Below are 19676 nucleotides of genomic sequence, written 5' to 3'. Positions count from 1 at the left end.
CTAAAGCTTGTCCTATCGTTGTCTAAGAGTAACAAGTACATAATTGGGTTGAGTTTGGCAATGGGGCGTGTTAAAATCATTCTTGTGTAAGTGTTTTCAAAATTGGCGCTTGTATTTTCCGAGAAGTTCGGTGGGTAAAACAGTTTCCGCAAAGTTTGTGATGTAAACTGTGGATGTAAATACGTTTGAATCTGAAAAATTCAAATTATTTACCATTCCGGGACAAGTTTTGAGGTAAATTAGTCCGTTTGTGCGTTTTTGCGCGTTGAGTTTACCCCGTTTCGTGCGTTTTTGCGCGCGTGCAAAGTGAGGTTATGTCAGTTGATGGTGCTTGGTTTTGCAGGTTGTGCCCCTTAGAATGCCTTCGTCGGTGCGCCCGAAGGGCTCCGGTGGCGGTTCGCGGGCCCCACCGGTCACCCCAATGTCCGAGCGCCAGCAAATGGCCCTTTTAATGCAAATGACATCGTCAGCGAACGACGTCGGTTCCCGCAGCCCCAGCAGCTCGAACTCGTCTCGTTCCCGCGACCGGAACGAAAGAGGTGAAACACCGTTGCATTTAGCTGCAATTAAAGGCGATGTTGAACAAGTTTGTAAATTATTGGCACACCGGGCTGATCCTAACGCTCCTGATTTCGCTGGTAATTTATCGAAATTCGCGTCAAATTTTTCGAGATTCGAGCGCTTCGTTTGGGTGTCTTTGTGACATTGGCTTTGTTGGGGCAGGTTGGACGCCCCTGCACGAGGCCTGCAACCACGGCTGGTACGAGGTGGCCTATCGTTTGGTGCAAGCGGGGGCCAATGTGAACGCCAAGGGGCACGAAAACGACACGCCCCTGCACGACGCCGCGATGAACGGGCACATCAAGCTGGTCAAGCTTTTGGTGGAGCGGGGGGCGGACATTCATGCGAAAAATTCAAAGGGTAAGACGCCGCTGGACGTCGCGACGCCCGCCGTCACGCCCTATTTGCACAACCCGAGTTTACCCCTCCCAGGTACGTACTACGATTTTCGCCCATTCATGAATGAATTCCTAATTACCTAATTATCAGAGACACCCATGGTCTTTGTTTCGATTGTTTTATGTCAAGGTCAGTGTTTTGTTTCCGCTTCGCGTAATCACATTCTTTTGGGTGCTTTTATTAAATCAGTGTTTACTTCACTTATAATGTGACATTTTTTTATCGTGGGCTAATTTTCCGAGAAAAAGTTGTTTTTTATGATCTTTTTACGGTGTGGTCAAATCCCGTCCAAATCGGAATTTAAGTCGTACCACGTCGATAAAGTTCTGCGCTATGATTTATCAATATTTGATCTACGAGAGGAGACCTTGTTTTTAATTTTAGTTTTTATTTAGTTGTCGCAGGTTGGTGGATTTTGATGCATTTCTTTGTAAAATTCCCATATATTCTTAAGCCGAATTTATTCGGAAGATTTTTGGGACGCAAAAAATTAAAATTTCGTCTTATACGAAGAGGTCTGCTAAAACTTTTTGTTTAACTTAAAAACTAATCAGTTTTTGAATATTTTTAGCGTCAATAATTTAATTCGCAATTAAAAAATGTGTGGTTATCTGATCACGTGACCAAATTGATCAATTGTGATTGGTCCACTCGTGTTGTACAACGTATTCAATTTTAACAAAGTTTTCTAAAAACCGGCCCTTAATGAAATAATTTTATTTAGAAGAATTTTTAGAAAAATTCATAAGGTTAGAGAAAAATATAAGTAACAACCGCGGATTTCTCTGTGATTGCAATTATTAGTTTTTGAGATACAACAAAAGTACCTATTGTTATCTGCAAACATCACAAAAGTGTCAACTTTTTTGATTAAATGTCACAGGTAAAAGTTATGTTTTTTGCCATAGAATAAAAGATTGACTTTTTCGTCTAAACATATTTATTTTTTTCTACTTAATTTACAAATATTTATTAATCTGTCTGATACTAAAACGGATAAGAAGCGGATGTTTACTATTATAAGGGAAAAATATTAGGATTATTTAACGAAATACAGGTAAATTGGAAGTGACACAAAATGAAGGTTATAGTTATCCATACTCTCGGGACTCTGGTAATACACTAGCAATGTATTAAAAAAAAAACCTTTTATTCATTTATCCGAATTTATGTAAATAAATACGTTTGTGGATAAAATAAAGTGTTATTCGTAATAAAAGTGAGTTTTTGTGGCTCAGTTGAAATAAATGTTCAGCCGCGCCACATAAAGTATTACTGTTGCTTCTGATAACATAATTAGCTTTTTAAAAAAAATAGAAACACAAATTATATTCTATTCGAATCAAGTTTCAATTTATGTATAAAAAACGAGTGGCGAAGCCGCAAGTTACTATATAAAATGATCGTTTCTAAGGTCTTATGAAGCGAGATTTTAAGCATTTTTATTTGTAATTCGACTTTGTTTAGCCATTTTTTAAAGAAAATTTGTGTGTTGGTTTATTTAATTTGGAAAATAAATTTCATCAGACGACTTTTATGTTATCTTCGTATTTAGATAAGACTTCCTCTTTTTCATCTCTTCCTGAAACTGCCTTAAACAGGCACTCCCATAAAACGATGACATTGCCGTCACTTGCTGATCTATTGGTAAAACAAAATGGAGGCAAATTATAAAAAATATACATTTAAAACACGTGTTAAGACAGATATCGCCAAACTGGTACTGGATTTTTAAATACTTTTACTTAACTTGCTTTGGTGTCTGTCTGTCTGTTTCATATTTTCTGAGCCAAATTTGAGAGGGTTCCTGTTGTCTAAATGAATTGAAATTTAAGATACTCACGTAATCTGCGTGACAATGCAATTCTTATACTGATCTCACATTACATTATTTACAATTTTTGTAATATTAATATCAATATTTATGATTTCAAAGTGTAATAAAAAAATAACATAAAGTATTCGTGGATAACTGGTCTTTAAAACACTTGCTCCATTACCCCGTAGTGCTCTAAAGGTCGCGCGTGTAATATTTACTTATACTTTAGTATACTATTTTTTTAAGAAAGCTTTTATTTAAAAAATGCACTAAAAAGTAAAAAAATATATTTTTCAATCACACGAGAATATTTTTTCTCACAGGTTAACATTCTAAAATTTATAAAAGCTTTGTGACTTATAATACTACGAGATTACAGGATTGAAAAACATACTTTTTTCCTTTTTTTGTTGGTTTTAAGCCTTTAAGAAGGCTCTAAACCTTGTTTTTTATATTTGAATCCCAGACTATAAACACTATTTTAAAACTCGTTTCCGATAACGTGTTTTCACTATTTTAAAACACGCCTCTCATAGCAACGTGTTAAAATTAAAATGTTCCTCAAAAAAAAAAATTAATAGCACTCATACGAAAACGTTTAAAGTTCTCGTGTGTTTAGGTGTGCAACTCGCATAAGCTCGTTGCATAACGGCTTAAGCCTGGTGTTTTCGCACTCGTATTATTAATAACTATTGTTATTGTTTTTAAACACGTTTTAAGAAATCTGAGGGATTTAAGTTTTAAAACGGTCGCGTCCAAATTTCGAAAGGGTGTCCGAATAGCTTGCGTTCTGTGACTTATACTTTACTATTTTAAATTTCGATGTGAGGATTTCCCCTTTCCTTGGCGAAATATCCGTTCGTCGTGTCTTTGTTCCGCACAAAATCAACGTTCGCCGCTCGTGCGTACACGTTGATAAGCGCGGTAGATCTAGACCCGTTTCGTAGCCGCCTTCGATTCGTCGGTTCTCTGTGTGTCTCGCAACAGCAGAATCCACGACGATTGCACCCATCGCATCGCCGGCGGTCTCCGTCGTCACCTTCCGCACGCAAGCCCCATTCTCGAATAATACCTAATAAAAGTGGTCGTGCAAGTGGTGGTCGACAAAGTCCAACAAACCGGCTCCCACCCTGAGATGCGTCGTGCATCGCAGACCCATAAAGGTACGTTGCCATTGCCAAAAATCCAGAGTCGGTCGTCGTCAGGGAGCCGCCGCCGCTGCCGCCGCCGCCGCCACCACCACCGCCTCCTCCGCCAGGTTTAGCATTGTGCGTTCCTCGATCCGAGGTATGTGGAACAAGAACCATTTTGTGATGATGGTGATTCCGAATCGGACACGATTCGATCTGCAGTGGGTGCGTGCGAAGCACGAATGTGATGGTTCGGTCGGACGTTGCCCTTTTTACGACTTGCACCGATTTTTTTTTCTAGTTCTTGACACGGTTTAAATTGGGTTCGATTTTAATTTTTTAAATTGCAATTAATGCGGTTTTATCGCGTAATTGGACTTATCAGTACATTAATGTTGTTAAAGTTTACGTGGTTTCCAGTTTATTTTAATGTTTAATCGACATGTGGGTACTATTTTTAGAATTCGTTTGTTGCTTGGGGTAATTTATTATATAATTGCATCGTTGATTTATTCATATTTTGTTTTACTTCCGGTTGTCATAAATGATAATAATTGTGCTTTTTTATTTAATATTTATTTCTTGATTATTTACTCGTATTGCGGCGATGAGGAAATGGCATTATTTAATAAAAAATACGACCTTACTTGAATATAATTTGATTAATTATTTTGCATTTGTATCATTTATAGCTTATTTTTTAATTTTTAAGATCAAAAAATCTTAATTTTTTTTTCAATTTAATTAAGCGCGATTTTGCCATGTAATTAGTTTTTGTGGTTTCGAGTTTATTTCAATGTTTGTCTAATCGACATTTAATAATTTTTAGAATACATTTTCTTAATTGGATGATTAATAACGTACTTATCTACTTTATGCTGTAAATAAATGTGGTCACAAAACGTATTTTTGGGGGAAATACTCAAAAATGCTTCTCTTTTTATCTCTACTAATAATAGTTATTATCATTGAAGATGATTTTTTAATATCAGAGTAATATTATGTATAATAATACCGGAATTTCGGACACCTTTTGACGTAAACATATAGAATACTCCATACCTTTTGACAACAAAATGACAGAAGTGTCCGGAAATATACTAAAAGAATAAAATTGACAAAATCTATTACATAAAAACATGAATTTACTTTTTTGATGTCTTTGTCGAAATGGTGATTTTTTTAAATGGTATCTTCTGACTTTAGCATCATTTGATAAATACACGTAATTTACTTCTAATTAACATGTGTCACAATATGGTAGTACAATTGTACATAATCACAGAAATTGATTATTTAGGTATTTTTAGGTAAAAAGAAAACTAGATGACAGCGAACACTATTATTAGAAAGTTTAATTTACCTTTTTTTTTTAATAAGAGAAAATAGTAGTTTTTTTGGCAGTTCCTGTAGATTAAAATCATGTGTGACTTTTGTTGATTTGAATAACTACGAGTAGCCATCTTTTAATCAAATTTCAACTGACTGACAAGCCGCGATGCTTTTTCATAAATAACTAATGAGTTTTTTTTAAACTAACAAAACTGATTGAAAAATGTTAGAAATAGGTATCATCTGCATTTTCAGATAATTCGTTTTTAAAGGTGATATTTTTTATTGGAAAATACAAAACGAGTACAACTCTAAACGATAAAATAAAAAATTTATTATGTATTTTTTTGAAGATTTTAAATAATTATTATTGTTTTAGTTACTTTAATTAACATATAATATTAGTAATATTCTTGACTTTTTTCGATAGTTTATTTAGATCTCGCAATTTTTTACGTGAGATCGAAAATATACTGAATTAGACCAAGTTGTGCCTGCGAAACTTTAGCCACATTTTAGCCGTTTATTTACGGCCGCACTTTTGTTGTCTTATGCTAGTTTTACACAGCTTAAGATGTGGCTAAAGTTACACTTCACTTTCAAAGCTCGTTCTAATTCAGTCTAACAATTATTAATTATTAACAAACTATTAACAGTAGTTATAATTTTTAATGTTTTTTTTAATGTTTAAAGTTAAATATCTTTTGAGTTATCAGCAAGACACTTAACTGTTATTGTTTTTAGTTAGACAATTAAAAATTTTTACTCAACTTTTAACAAACCTCTTAAATTTTTTAATTTTTTTTGATTGCATTGAGCTAAAAAAATATATCCTTAAAGGAAGAACATTCTTCCTTAACGTGGTGAAAGTTCCACTTTTCTAAGAATCTAAGTTTTTAAGCAATACATTTTTAAACAGAGCGTGTTTTTGTTACAAAAATTAAAATATTTCAAGGTCTAAGCAAAATTGACCAATAAAGGTTTAGGTCAAAATTATTAGTCATAAAAGCTACATCTAAAAATGCAAAAAACATAGGGTAAAACACCTTGTATATTTGAAAATAATTTTAGGTGGGGCAGGGGTTAGTATCTACAGCTTATGAAGAACATTTTTTTCTAACAGTTAGAGGTCCCAACTCGTTGGGATATCTTTTATATTAATGTTTCATGCTGCTTTACATTTTCTAATCTTTTTTTTCGATAGTTTATTTAGATTTCGCATTTTTTACGATTAATTACATTATTTTTATACTACTACCTTAAAGCATGGGGTGGCTTATAGTTGAAATTAGAAATTGATTACCTATCTAGTGACACACAAAATATACAGGATGCCATTTGAAAAAAAAAGTTGCCAGTCGCCGTTTTGAATACATACAGGGTGTATCAGAAATACGTGTGTTAATTTCATGAAATGCAACAACTGTTTTATGTAGGGTGATTCATACAGGGTTATTTCCGAATTTCTATAAATATGCAACCAATAATACTGATTTCCGCTGACCAGATTGGTAATCGTTAAAAAAATTAAATTTAATCCACGATTACATAGTTTTGGGTAATGTCAAATTTGTCTTGGCAGTTTTTGCTAAAATTTTACTATGGACTATTATTATTTAAAAGATAAAAAACCAGTGTTCATGTAAATAATGTTTTTAAAAATCAAAAGAAGTATCCAAGTTATTTATTATTTTTACTGTTTTTCTCTTTAGTTTCGTGCAAACGAAACGTTTAATGTTTACTAGGCATCACAGGATGCTTTTTATTCGGTTTCTATCACAACAAAAATATTTGAGCACTTTCATTTTGTTACTCACTGTAAAACTTATTGAAAAATTGCAAATATAAAAAATGTTTAATTTATTGAGGCCTGTTACCTTTTAAAATTAACACACTTATTTCTTATACAACCTGTATATTTATGTTATTTTTCTAATTATTCAATAAGTTTTGACAACTCATTTAGAAATAGTCTAAGGTTTGTTATACTTCAGTAGTTATTAATAATATGAGTGCGAAAACACATGCTTAAACTTCGAGGGCTGTCTTTATGCAACGAGCGTAGGCGAGTGTTAATCAAAATTTTTTTTGTTGGAACATTTTAATTAAAACGCGTTGCTATCGGAAATGTGTTTTAAAATAGTGTTTATAATCTAAGATTCAAATATTAAAAAGAGGGCTTAAAATGTTACCAACAAAAAAAATAAAAAAGTTAAAGTTACGAGAGGACGAATACCAAACTAAAACACCTGGTATACAAGCGCCTGCAGTGAATTGTTGAATCCCCAGTAATTGGTCTTCATTCATTTGACACATTTTGATGCATTACTATTTTTTTATAACCGTTCCCACATTAAAATTTATTTCTTTAATTAATTATTTTTTGAAATTTCCCCCAGAGATTTTTACTGAGAATTAATTTAATTGATATGTATTTAAATTATAATAAGTTTCTCGTGTTTAGTTAATTACTTCAGGTTTGGTGCATTGAGAAGGAAAGTAGAGTGTTTTTACATTCCATGTTTTTTACAGGTCCCTAATTAAAATACGATTTTGTCGAATAATTACACTTATCATTACTGGGTAATTATCTAAATTAACGTTATTAAATTTTACATGGTTTCCAGTTTTGTTTAATATTTAATCGACATATGAGCACTATTTTTAGAATTACTAATTTTCTTGCTTGGGGTATATTTATTACGCAATTAGTCCTTGCTTTATTGATTCATTTATTCATTAATGTTTTTTTGTACCTCTAGTTTACCAACTGCTTCCTTAATTATTATGTTTAAATTTATTAAATTCTTACACACTCTCTTTTTTTAAAATATTTTGTTTCGTTTCCTTCGCGATATCACATTATTTATCGCTTTAAAAATACACACGAGTCATAATAATAATGAAATGTGGTACTATTTATTACGACATAAATACACATCAAGTTGTTTCAGAAAGAGTGATAATAAATTATGTTATTTATTAGATAAAAAGTGAAATAATAGAATTTTAACTATTCATTTACCACAAGTGATAAATCCTTCCCGGAAAATTCCGTTGATGATAAGTAAAGAACTCTATGCAAATATCTAAAAGTACTTTCTACCTGTCGGAACCAAAATGGCGACAACACTTGAATCAATTAATAAAATATTCACGTTATGTGATCGCATGTGTGGTTAAAATTTAAAAACCTACTTAATCCTAGTTCGCAAATGTCAAATAATCGAGACGAAAATAAAAATGCATCCATATTTTACGTGTGTGTAATTATAGCCTGTGCTAATGAAGCGTCCAAGGCTGTGCACGTAATTACTTTCAATAAGTTTTTTTTTTCTCGGTAGAATCGACTGCATCGACTCGAGTACAACCGCGTGTAAGGGATGACAAAAAAGTCACTTCTGAGACGACCAAAACCAAACAAGACGAAACAATGGACACAACCAAAACAACGGAAGATGTGTACGAATTTAAATCCGTAAAAGAATCCGAACAAACTCAGGAGCAAAAAACCGACGCTCAGGAGAGTACGAGCGAACAGAGTGAACCTACAAGTACTCCAGCAACGCAAACGGAAGAAAACTCGAAGAGAAATTTCTCAGAAATCGCCGATTCGAACGACGAAGTGAACGACGACGAAAGCAGGAGGAAAAAACGCAAAGAAGAGGGGAATAAAGACGGGAAAACGCCCACGCAGAGAAATACGAATCAGGCTAAAGGCCAAAGTGGGAAACAGGGCGTTGCGGCCCAAGGGAAGCAAACACAAGCCGCAGGTAAGAATTTAATGGCATTGATAATTGAATAACGCTTTTTTTCTACAATTACTCTCATATTCGTTCGTTAAATGTTTGTGACCTGTACCACTAAGAGGTTTAGAGAAAAATGAGACACATTGTCGAGTTCGAGTTATTATAAAAGATACACATTTGAAACAAAGACATTGTAGAGGCACGTTTTTACGGAGAATTAAAATGTTGTCAATGATTTTTTTTAATCATTCGTTTTTCTGTAGTAAAATAAAGTTGTAGTGTTTTTTTTTTAAGAAGTCCTAACAGTTGCGTATGACCTTTTTGAAAACTTCCTTTTTCACTCGAAAACATAAATGTAATAACGATTTCTTAGTATGCTTTTGATAAAAATTATACATATTTAACGTTTGATAGCAGTAGGTGGTCATGGAAAAACTATTTCACATAAAGGTGTGAGTAATCTAGTATAACTTTTGTAAACGCTTATCAAACTATGAAATGTGGAATTATAAAAATAAACTATGTTAAAGTTACTTTCAGCTGAACAAAGGTAATAATATGAGAGATTTCAGATTTCAGTTTCGTAAAAAATGTGCTGAAAATTGAAAACGAAATATTACCAATGTTAGATAACACTTTTTTTAGGATTATCACAATGGAGATGTTTTGGATTTGGGTGTTTGGATTGATATTTTTTGTTAATTAAAATTTTATTGAAACGTAATCGTACAAATTTACGGAAACTTAGTTTGAAAATCACTTGTTAGTATTGTAAAAACAATTATTGATTTTATAATGAAAAGGCTTAGGCTATTAGCAAATTTTAATTTTTGGTGACATTTCGACAAACGGTTTCTAGAGCATTGTGAAAGTTTCTCTTCAAAGTGTAAATAATCCGTTTGGACCTGATAATGTGAGGTGCCGAAAAGTCTTGACCAGGTAAAAAGAGGGTTTTGCTAGTGGGGATAAATAGTACCCAATTTATACAGGCTTATTTCTTTGGAGCATCTTACTGATTTATAGAAGGTTGAAAAATAATTTACTTCGGGAAGGAAACAATAATTATGCCCTCGATTTTGCCTAAATATGCAGCCGACTCTGAAAATATACAAATATGCAATATGAAAAGTGCATAAATCTGCCCTTTACTAATAAGCGTTTTTTATACTACCGTTTATGACAAAGTTGTTTTTTTAAGTTGCTACTGTCTTTAATGATATCGTGATGCTATTCATTAATGTAAAAAAATCTTTATAACACCAGTTTCTGACCAATCAGAATGCATCTTGACAATTTGTGATCAGGGACCTGGACCCAAACGAAATAAGGGTTCGAGGTTCCAAATGAGTTAAAAATTTTGGGTTCCGTTATGGTTCCGGTTCTAGATGAGTAAGAAAATTTCGATGTCCTTTCGATAGTAAAAAAATTTAAATAGAATACGGGTTCCGGTTTTGGTTCCAATTCTACTTCGTTTATAAATATGTTTAACTTTAAAAGATTATCCAAATAAAATAAAGGTTCTGCCGTAACGATTCCGGTTGCGGTTCTAGGTCATTGAAAAAATTTTGATTTCGATCCGGTAGCCAAAAACAGCTAAATCAAAACTTCGGTTTCAGTTCTGGGTCCCTGCTTGTGATCAATGGAAATGTAACATATAACAGCGATTTATTTAATGGTTTAAGGTTTAAGGCTAAAGGGGACGACAGAGTTAAACCAAGTGTGCGGCAAAGACAAGTAGTAATGAAATTTATTTTTCTATCTTCAGCGATATTTGTAAACTAATTTTAAATCGAAAAATTATATTGAGTTTTTTGAACAATTAGAATTTGCGCCAACGTAACACTTTTTTGAAAAAAAAGACATTTTTTTGTGAAAATTTTAAAGAAATATTATAGTATTATAAAAGCAATGTTGGTTAAAGATGTAGTTTGATAAAGAAATAAGAAAAATTATTATTAGTTTTGAACGAAACGCGAATACTCATTTTTCTGTGACAATATTCGCCGCCGAGAATCTTCTATAGTTAAGTGCGGGGTAAGAGGAAGAGAAGGTAAGATAAACCTCGATCAACTAAGACTGGAAAATGTAAAAGATGAAGTTTCTGTATCTGCTAGTATTCATGTTCAGAATTATAGTATTAATTTTTTGAACTGAATTTGGTGATGCATCAAGCATTAGTGAGGTTTTTTCTTTTTGAAGTAATGTCAATTTGTTACTTTTCTTAGTAATTTTCATGTGATCTTTTTTCATAGCTCAAAAATGGAAAAATGGATAAATGGTCAAAGGTTTAATAGAATACGTCAAAAATCTACTTTTTACTACTATTTTAACAATAGGTTAAAATTCAATTTGATTATTTTCGGTAAAAAATCAATTTGTAATGAAGATTTATAATAATGGAACTTGAGAAAGCTGAGCAGACAGCAAGTAACGTCAAATAACGTTGAATTCGTATTTTTGCGCAATTAAATTCTCTGAAATACATCAGATTCTCTCAGAAGATGTTGGAACTATGAGCAAAACCCAAGTACACCTCCTTTCCATTGCAAGAAAAAGCTTAACAAAAAAAAAATTGAAAGGGACGGAACAAATCGACGAAACAAATAGAAAATAGAAACGTAAAATAATCCAGAATTGTAATCTGTATGTATTAGCTGTTTCAAAACTATAAAAACGCCAACATCGCATTTTCTCTCAAAATTAGCTGATATAAATTGTTCATGCACATCAAAAAAATTAATAGCTAATATAATTTATAGTTTCAAAGAGACATCTGATCATTAATAACTATTTTACACTTTTATTAATCTTTAAAAAAAATTGGTAAAATGCGACGTTGGCGTTTTTATAGTTTTGAAACAGCTAATAGGTGCTCGTACGTGAATTTCTTTCATTTTTTTTTTGCACAAAACATCATTTAAGCATCGTTTGTTTCAGAACGACAGTTTTGATTAATTTTTAATTTTATTAATTCTATTAATATTTTCATTTCAGGTATAATAATTTAATAATTACTATAAGGAGTTGTAGAGAAAAAATCGGGTGCATAGAGATGCAGAAAGAATACATAGTTATAAAAATTTTGCACAGCATCCGAAGGGAAATGTATAAAAGACAAACAAAACGAATCCTTTACTAAATGACTTTTAGATATTTGGTTTAAATTTTTATCTAAAAGATTCAAAATCTAATGTAGGTATTAGACTTTTTTGTAATGTTTATTAATAATATTGGGTAAACCATTTTTCCCAAAACGTAAAATATATGCAAATGATTTTCTGTTCAAATAACGAGACAACAATTTTTTTTGTTGGTTACATGAATTTTATTTTTTTTGTATCACTGTAAATATCTTGCTGGTGGCTAATATGTACACATCTGTTTTCAAGTACTACCCAACCATAAGATGATTGAGGCAGGACAAAAGATTTGACAAAATTCGTTTTGATAACTTTCCCGTTATTGAATTTTGAAAAAAAAAATTGTGATCAATCAACAAGAAGTGGAAATTCGTTGTCCTATTATACCTTGGTTTTTCAAAAATGAGTCATCGAATAAAAAAGTTACATTTGCGCAAATTTAACTACGTTGAAACTTTTTTCCGAAGAAAATTATTGTATAAAAAGATAATAGAAAAATAATTTCCGCGCCATCTGACGGCTCAGAAACACACTTAAATGTGTTCCTCTTTGACCTTAACATTGGTCTGACATTTTTATTATGACTGGTTATTTGTACTCGCACTCTTATTAATTTTCGTACTGTTATCTTAAAAGCCATCATTAAAAACTCAATCAATTGCATAAAATACTATTTTTTAATTTCTATTAAAGCAGCTGGAAAAACCGGCGAAAAGAAAAGTCCTTGTTCAAGCCCCAAGCCCGCAAGTACTAGTGACGCAGAAGTAGAAGATGGTAAATCGGATTTAAAAGTCCCACCGTTAAAAATAGTAATCCCTCAAAGCGGAAGCAGCGAACAGGAGACCGGCACAAGCCGTAACGGTAAAAACAGCTCCCAGCGCGCCCATCCGTTGCCGTACGTCGTCGCAAGTTCGAACAGCAGCGACTCGACCGACAAAGAAATGCCGCCTGGAAACGCCAGTCCGGAGTCCTCCGGTTCAAAAGAAGAGAAAAAGGACTCAAATCCGGGCCAGTCCGACGAACAGAGGGGCTCCAGCCACCAGCGAGTGTTGCGGAGCTCGCACAGGTCGGGCCCGACGCAGGGCGCCACCGACAGAGGCAGCAATAATTCGTCGCCGCAGCTGCAGAGGTCGCATTCACCGTCGCCGTCGGCCTCGCCGGCGACGCCGTCCACGCAGAGTGAGGTGACGACGGCGTCGGGGACGGCCAGCACGCAGTCGAAGGCGGCCGATGCACAAGCGACGACCAGCAACGAGACGGAGACGACGGCTGCGACCACGACGTCGACGAGCACGACGACGACGGCGCCGGTTGAGTTGCATCCAAGGAAGAGGAAGATGAAGCCGAGTAAGGACGTGCCAGTGGCGGCGCCCGAGACGCAGGAGACGCCCGCCGAGGCGCAGATACATCCGCATGATCAGCCCATAACTAACTGTTATCAGCTGTTTTTGAATATCAGGAAACAGGTAATTATAGTGTTTCTTTTAAATGATCAGCAAATATCATAAGTTAGAGTGAAGTTCGACATTTCGTTAACGTTCTTTGAAAAAAGAAAAAATGATCAAATACAGTTGAACACCCGACACACCAAACTTTTATTTCTAACACAGATAATAAAAATAAAAGTTTGGAGTGTCGGGTGTTAAAATGTGTTCATCGTTCTCACGCCAAGGAAATCCAACCAGAGAAGTTATTTGAAATATTTTATACAGGGTGGCCCAGCTCGGCTTTCGTCTGCTGTAGCTCAATTATTAGTAACGTTGGACTTTTGATATTTTCTAGATGTTATTTATTATACTCTAGGATGTATTTCATGAAAATATTTTTTATTACATTTTGATTACAGTGTCCCAAAAAGTATGACGTCATAATAATATTTTTTAATGGCATGCTATTATTTTTTAGTTTTTATTTATTTTCAGGATGCCTTTCTATATCCCTATACTGCCGTGCTAAGCAAGAACGTCGTAACTGACTTTTTTGTCAAATTTGAGATAACACAAAATCTGAGATCAATAGTGCAATAACTTTGATTCTAAATAACTTTAATAGATATTATCCAGAAATTAATAAGACAAAATACGTAAATAAAATTGACGTATGTGGGGTTTGTGCAATATTACTTAGCAAGAAAGTCGTAACTATAAAATGTATATGAAACCCACTCATTAATGAATCAAAAATTGTATATTTTCTAAAATTAATCAAAAACATTAGGTACCACCAAGTTTGGTTGATTACCAAGTCGAATTACAATTAAAAAAACAAAAAAAAATATATGACTTTGACGATTTTGTCAATTCGGTTGGAAGGACGGGTACAAGAACTAAAATTAAACAAATGAAAATTGAAAACTTTTTCAAATAGCAAGACTACAGTTCACAGTACAAATTGACCAAAATTATTAATCGACCTTACCTAAGCGACACGGTTAACGTGGAAAAACGAGGAAAAAAAAAACATGAAATATAGATGCAGTTTTGATAGTGACTTTATAGAGTTAAATTTCCTAACATCAATAACATCATATTCAAAAAACCCACTCAAAAACACACAACAAATGGCATAGATACAGAAAGAAAACAGGAACTCTTAAAAAAATTTAAAAATATTCTACCAGAAAACTGATTGATTTTTTGGCAAAATTTGCTTTTATTTCAAAAGTATCGTACGCTAGGTGTAATTTCTTGGGTACATTTTTTTATAAATTTCCTGTTGTTACGTATTATTTCATTTGTTTAAAGCCGTTAATAAATATTTTTGTAGTTACGACTTTTCTACTTAGTTACTTTTACTTAATTAAAAAAATAAATAAAAAAATTAAACGTCGTATGTGGAATAACAGCGATTTGGCAAAATAATGGATACAATTGCATACATATTTCCTTTTTACAAATAAATTGTTAGGTTGACTTCAATATTCCATGTTACTAGCATTTAAAATAACAGTGCACTCTGAAAATGTAGAAAACAAGACAACTCAAGTTTCATATAAAATCAGTTACGACGTTCTTGCTTAGCACGGCAGTATAGTTTTTTGAAATCGGTTCAGAGGTTACTATTAAAAAAAATAAAAACCAAAAAAATCGGTTTACACCGTTAGTTTTCAAAATTAATAAAAAATAGAAACGGTGTTGTCTTGATGACATTACTGGTACGTACGTAGCTTTCTTAATTAAGGTTGATTGATCTTAATTTCTACAGGTGTTTGCAATTTATTTTCAAACTTTTTAAACTTTAGAGCCTTTTATTTTGCTTATTACAAATGGCAACCCCTGTTTACTTTTATACCATTCGATGTAAATTTTTGCACATTCCCAGTTATTTGATAAAAACTTGTTTATTATTGACCTAATTATGTGATTTTTTAGTTCGGTTTATTTTTAGGTAAGACTCTTAAAAACCTATTTCGACCAAATTTTTACATTTTTCGGCTTATTCTTGACGAAATTTTACTCAAAAACTAACGAAATCGGGTAAAAAGAAATAGGCAAAGTAACATCTTTTTCATTTTATTTTTGTAATATTGAGGCGTGTTTATAGATAAGATATTACAAAATAAATAAGATGAAACTAATAGCAATATATTTTAATTAAATTTGGTGATTTTTCAGCTACTCAAAAAAAATCAAAAATTACATTAATTTAGGCCTAATGTGTTGATATTTCGGTTAGGTTTAAATTAAATTTTGAAAATATGAATTTTATTTATGGATGAGAACCGTGATAAACACTCAAAACAGGCTAAATTTATGAACTTTTTGATTGAATTTGGCAATTTCTCGGTTTCTTTAGCAACATCTTTAAACTTAAAATTTTAACTCAAACAGAACATGATTTTCTACCAAATGTTGTAATTTTTACGGCTTATTTTACCAAAATGTCGCTCAAAAACGAGCCAAATCTAGTTAAACTAACAACAATTTCCATTTATATTTTAATCAGTCTTGATATAAAAAAAATTATCATCAGTTTTTATCTTAGTCGATGTGATTTTTCTTCGAAGTTTAGGTAATTTTTTTTTAATTTAGTATTTACCTCAAGAAGACTTGAAAAAGACTAAAGCAATACCGATTTTAGTATAATTGGGTGACTCTTTGTATACTTTGTTAAATAATTGTGTTTTTGGCAAACTGCCAGAAATCTTGATCAAAATTTATCGTTGTAAAAAGTTTTTGAACAAAAAATCTCTGGATGAAAGCTGAAAGCTTTTACAGTCTTTTAGTAGGAGTTTTTATTGTGTTTTTGGGTTTTACCTGAGTGAGTTATTCGAAGGGAGATGTTGTCAGCAAAATATTTACATTTTTTATTTTTATTGGGTTTGCGCCTTTCCCTTCAAAAATTGATGACTATCATTTTTAAAAATTTTGAAAGCATGAAAGCGTGTTTGGATATTTGAATTAGAAATTTTCTTTGGTGCTTTCTTTTTCGAAAAAGGTAGCAAACCCTGAATTTTGAGGATTTTTTAGAGAAGTACTCATAACATATATTTTCTAAATGGAATGCCTATTTTTTATTTAATGGAGTAAGATTTAATTCTGCATCGATTTGTACATTTTTTATACAGAAGTTTTTTTTATTATGGGATATATACTACTTACCGTGGCGTTCAGATAGAAATATTTTTGATTCAATAAACGAGAAATTCTCCAAATGTAGCTTTTTTTTTTTTTTTTTTTACTGTTTTATACAGGAAAGTGCTACAATGCTATCTCCTCCATGTTTTCGACCCAGTTTTGTATTTTTCAACCCGATTTTACAAAATTTTATGATTTATTTATGTTTAACTATTGAATTTCCAAAAACACAAGAATTTTTTTATTACAGATTGACAAGAGAAGAAGAGGTCTGTTCCCCGTTCAGCCCAAACCACCGCAAGGTTTCAAAGACTATTTAATGAATCGTTGTACGTATGTCTTAGCTAGTACCGCCCCCACAACCCCCAATATTTCTTACCCTCCCACTCTCCCGCCCCAGATGAAAGATTTGTTTACCGAACAAGAAAAGGAGAGATACAGACTGAGGATGCAGGTACTGACAAAAAAAACACGATTTTATAGGATTCTATTTATTGTTTTTCAGCACGTAATCGAAAAAGAAAAATTAGTCTTATCGGTCGAGCAAGAAATTTTACGAGTGCACGGCCGAGCGGCTCGTGCGCTCGCTAATCAGTCGCTTCCTTTTTCCGTTTGTACGATTTTACGAGACGAGGAGGTTTACAATTTGATAACTCCGGAACAGGAGGAAAAGGATCGAAACGCCCGCTCGAGATACAACGGTAATTATTTTTTGTACTCAATCTTTTGAGAGTTACATTATGAAAATTATTTTTTGTGTTACCACATTTGCAATTCGTGCTACAAACAAATTGCTTTGTAAGAATTATATTTTCCAAACACATTGGGTAAATAATTAATAAACATTAATTGTTTGATTGCAGGGAGGTTGTTTTTGAGCTGGTTGCAAGACGTTGACGACAAGTGGGAGAAAATCAAAGAACACATGTTGTTGCGGCACCACAACGAGGCGGAATCGTTGCACGCCGTTCAAAAAATGGACTGGGAGTGGAAAATGAAAGAACTGAGTTTGTGTGATAAGAAGTCAACTCCGTCAATTGACGAACACCATGTGCCTATGGTGCACGTCAGTGACGACTTCGATCTCCTACCTGCGTAAAATGTGATTGAACCTAGTTTTAAGGACTAAACGTGAACGCGATGAATAGTAGAGTAAAAAATTTAATAAAAAATATTCTTAGCATATACAAATATACAAAAATAAATAGTTAACAATCTCAATATAAAAATACATAAAATGGCTTAGAAAAATCCCGGATTGGTGTGTTCAATCACACACCGCTTGCAATACTTCTTAACAGCCCTGTACCCCTCTAACGTAATCTGGCAATCCTGTATATTGAGCTGCTGCAGTCCCCTGCAGAAATACGCCACGCATTGCACCCCCCGATCCGTCACAAGATCGCAACTCCTCAGACTCAGCTTCTTCAGATTGGGACAGCTCTCCGCCAGAGCCCTCAGCCCGGCATCGCTAACGTCGCACTTCCCGATATCCAGCGCGCACAACCTGGTGCACGACCTCGCCAGGAAAATAACAGCGTCGTCAGAGACAGCCTCGCAGCCCCTCGCGTTCAAATACCTCAACTTGTAGCACCTTCTGGCTATGACCTTGAGCCCCGCGTCGCTCACTTGGTGGCACTTCGCCACCGACAAGTAGCGCAAGACGGGGCCGAGCTTGCCCAGCTCGTACAGTCCGAAATCGGTGATGTTGACACAGTCGCTCACACTCAGCTCCTTCAAATCGGTGCAGAAACTGGGCACGAATTTGAGCCCCGCGTCCGTGATTTGCACACAGCGGCGGAGGTACAGGTGGGTCAGCTGGGGGCAGTTGTGCACAATCACCCGCAAGCCGCTGTCCTGGAGGGCGGAGCAGTCGGTCAGGTCCAGATATTGGAGCTGGAGGCGGCGCGACGAGTCCGGCCCTGGATTTATGCTAATGCAGGAGATTTTCACACAACCTGTTACGTTCAAGTGTTGCAAGTTTGTGCAGCGTGTGACGAGCTCGAAGAGAGCGTTGTTGGTGACCGTGCAACCGATCAGTTGCAAGTGGGTCAGTTCGGGGCACCTGCGGGCCAACATCAGGAGGCTCTTGTCGGAGATTTTCGCCCCGAAAGTCACATGGATGCGCTCGATGTTGGGGCAGGTGTCCATCTGGCCGCAGAGCTGGCGCAGGATGCCCCTTATGGCCCGGTCCCCCCGGACGTGCTCCCCCTCAAGCCTGATGATCCGCCACAAAGGGGGTACCCACGCTAGGATGTTAAAGCGGCGGCAAACCATGGCACAAATACTCAAATCAATGCTTGACAAAAACGAAAAAATCCGGATTATTACTTCATCGGTCAAGCGGTCGAACGAATTGTTCTTGTTCTGGTACTTCTTTCCTTTGAATATGTTGCCTTCGGGCGGGGCGAAACCCAGGGTGTGGTACCCCTGGTCAAGACTGGGGCTGGACTTGCCCAACTTGGTGAAATTATCAAGGAGGTAATTCGAGGGGGCGCGGTAGTACTTGGGAGCGTCGTTGTAGCCCCAGTAGCCGCTCCCGAGTGACAAGGACGAGAGGTCAAGGGGGCTGCTGGGCTGGTAGTACTGTTTGCGTTCGAAGCTCTCGTTGCAGTCGGATGAGGTGTGCCCCAGGTGGACGAGAGGACAGCCCCCGGGTTGCGGCGAGAGACGGTCCATGGCCCAGCCAACGGGGGCTCAATTAGTCTGGAAACGTCGCGACTAACAAAAGGTCAAGAGGAACCAATATGTACCTTCATAGGGTTTGTGGCACGGTAAGTTGAGTTGATGAGTGCTCCGGAGTGGAGGAACAGTCATTCTGGGGTCCCCATTGCGGGTTTATGGCAGGAAATGGGCGGAATTGAGGTTTGCAAATGCAATTGTTATAACCTAAATAAATGTCAAAGTTGTCACTTTTTGTCAATTGTGCGCAGGGGTGCCAATCGCGCAAAGAAATTTTGTTCATTTAC

At 34.8% G+C, this 19676-nt stretch overlaps 2 protein-coding genes and 1 non-coding gene across 5 annotated transcripts; 2 read left to right on the top strand and 1 right to left on the bottom strand.

Annotated features, from left to right (window-relative positions):
* The first annotated feature begins 86 nt into the window (after positions 1-86).
* On the top strand, positions 87-17924 carry LOC658469 (uncharacterized protein). Of its 3 annotated transcripts, none has more exons than XM_008201996.3 (8): positions 87-234; positions 344-638; positions 724-993; positions 8586-9014; positions 12827-13596; positions 16958-17161; positions 17213-17408; positions 17571-17924. In XM_008201996.3, exons 2-8 carry the CDS (start codon positions 359-361, stop codon positions 17804-17806), a joined length of 2385 nt encoding a protein of 794 aa, XP_008200218.1. In that variant the 5' UTR covers positions 87-234; positions 344-358; the 3' UTR covers positions 17807-17924. The 3 variants fall into 3 exon arrangements, with proteins under 3 accessions (XP_008200218.1, XP_008200217.1, XP_969950.2); XM_008201995.3 differs by having other exon boundaries at positions 88-234; positions 12824-13596; XM_964857.5 differs by having other exon boundaries at positions 89-234; positions 344-539; positions 12824-13596.
* On the top strand, positions 13707-13775 carry Mir11647 (microRNA mir-11647). The gene has a single exon (NR_161905.1). It is a non-coding gene; the product is annotated as a microRNA mir-11647 (primary transcript).
* On the bottom strand, positions 17853-19646 carry Fbxl7 (F-box and leucine-rich repeat protein 7). The gene is made up of 2 exons (XM_964928.4): positions 19461-19646; positions 17853-19413 (listed from the first exon to the last, which is right to left on the bottom strand). The coding sequence occupies exon 2, from the start codon at positions 19384-19386 to the stop codon at positions 17950-17952; it is 1437 nt and encodes a 478-aa protein (XP_970021.1). The 5' UTR covers positions 19387-19413; positions 19461-19646; the 3' UTR covers positions 17853-17949.
* Positions 19647-19676: the final 30 nt, after the last annotated feature.

This window comes from Tribolium castaneum, chromosome 1, assembly GCF_031307605.1.
Source record: "Tribolium castaneum strain GA2 chromosome 1, icTriCast1.1, whole genome shotgun sequence".
NCBI lineage: Eukaryota > Metazoa > Arthropoda > Insecta > Coleoptera > Tenebrionidae > Tribolium > Tribolium castaneum.
Note: the sequence above shows the minus strand (reverse complement) of the source record. Positions and strands in the feature narration are given on the sequence as shown.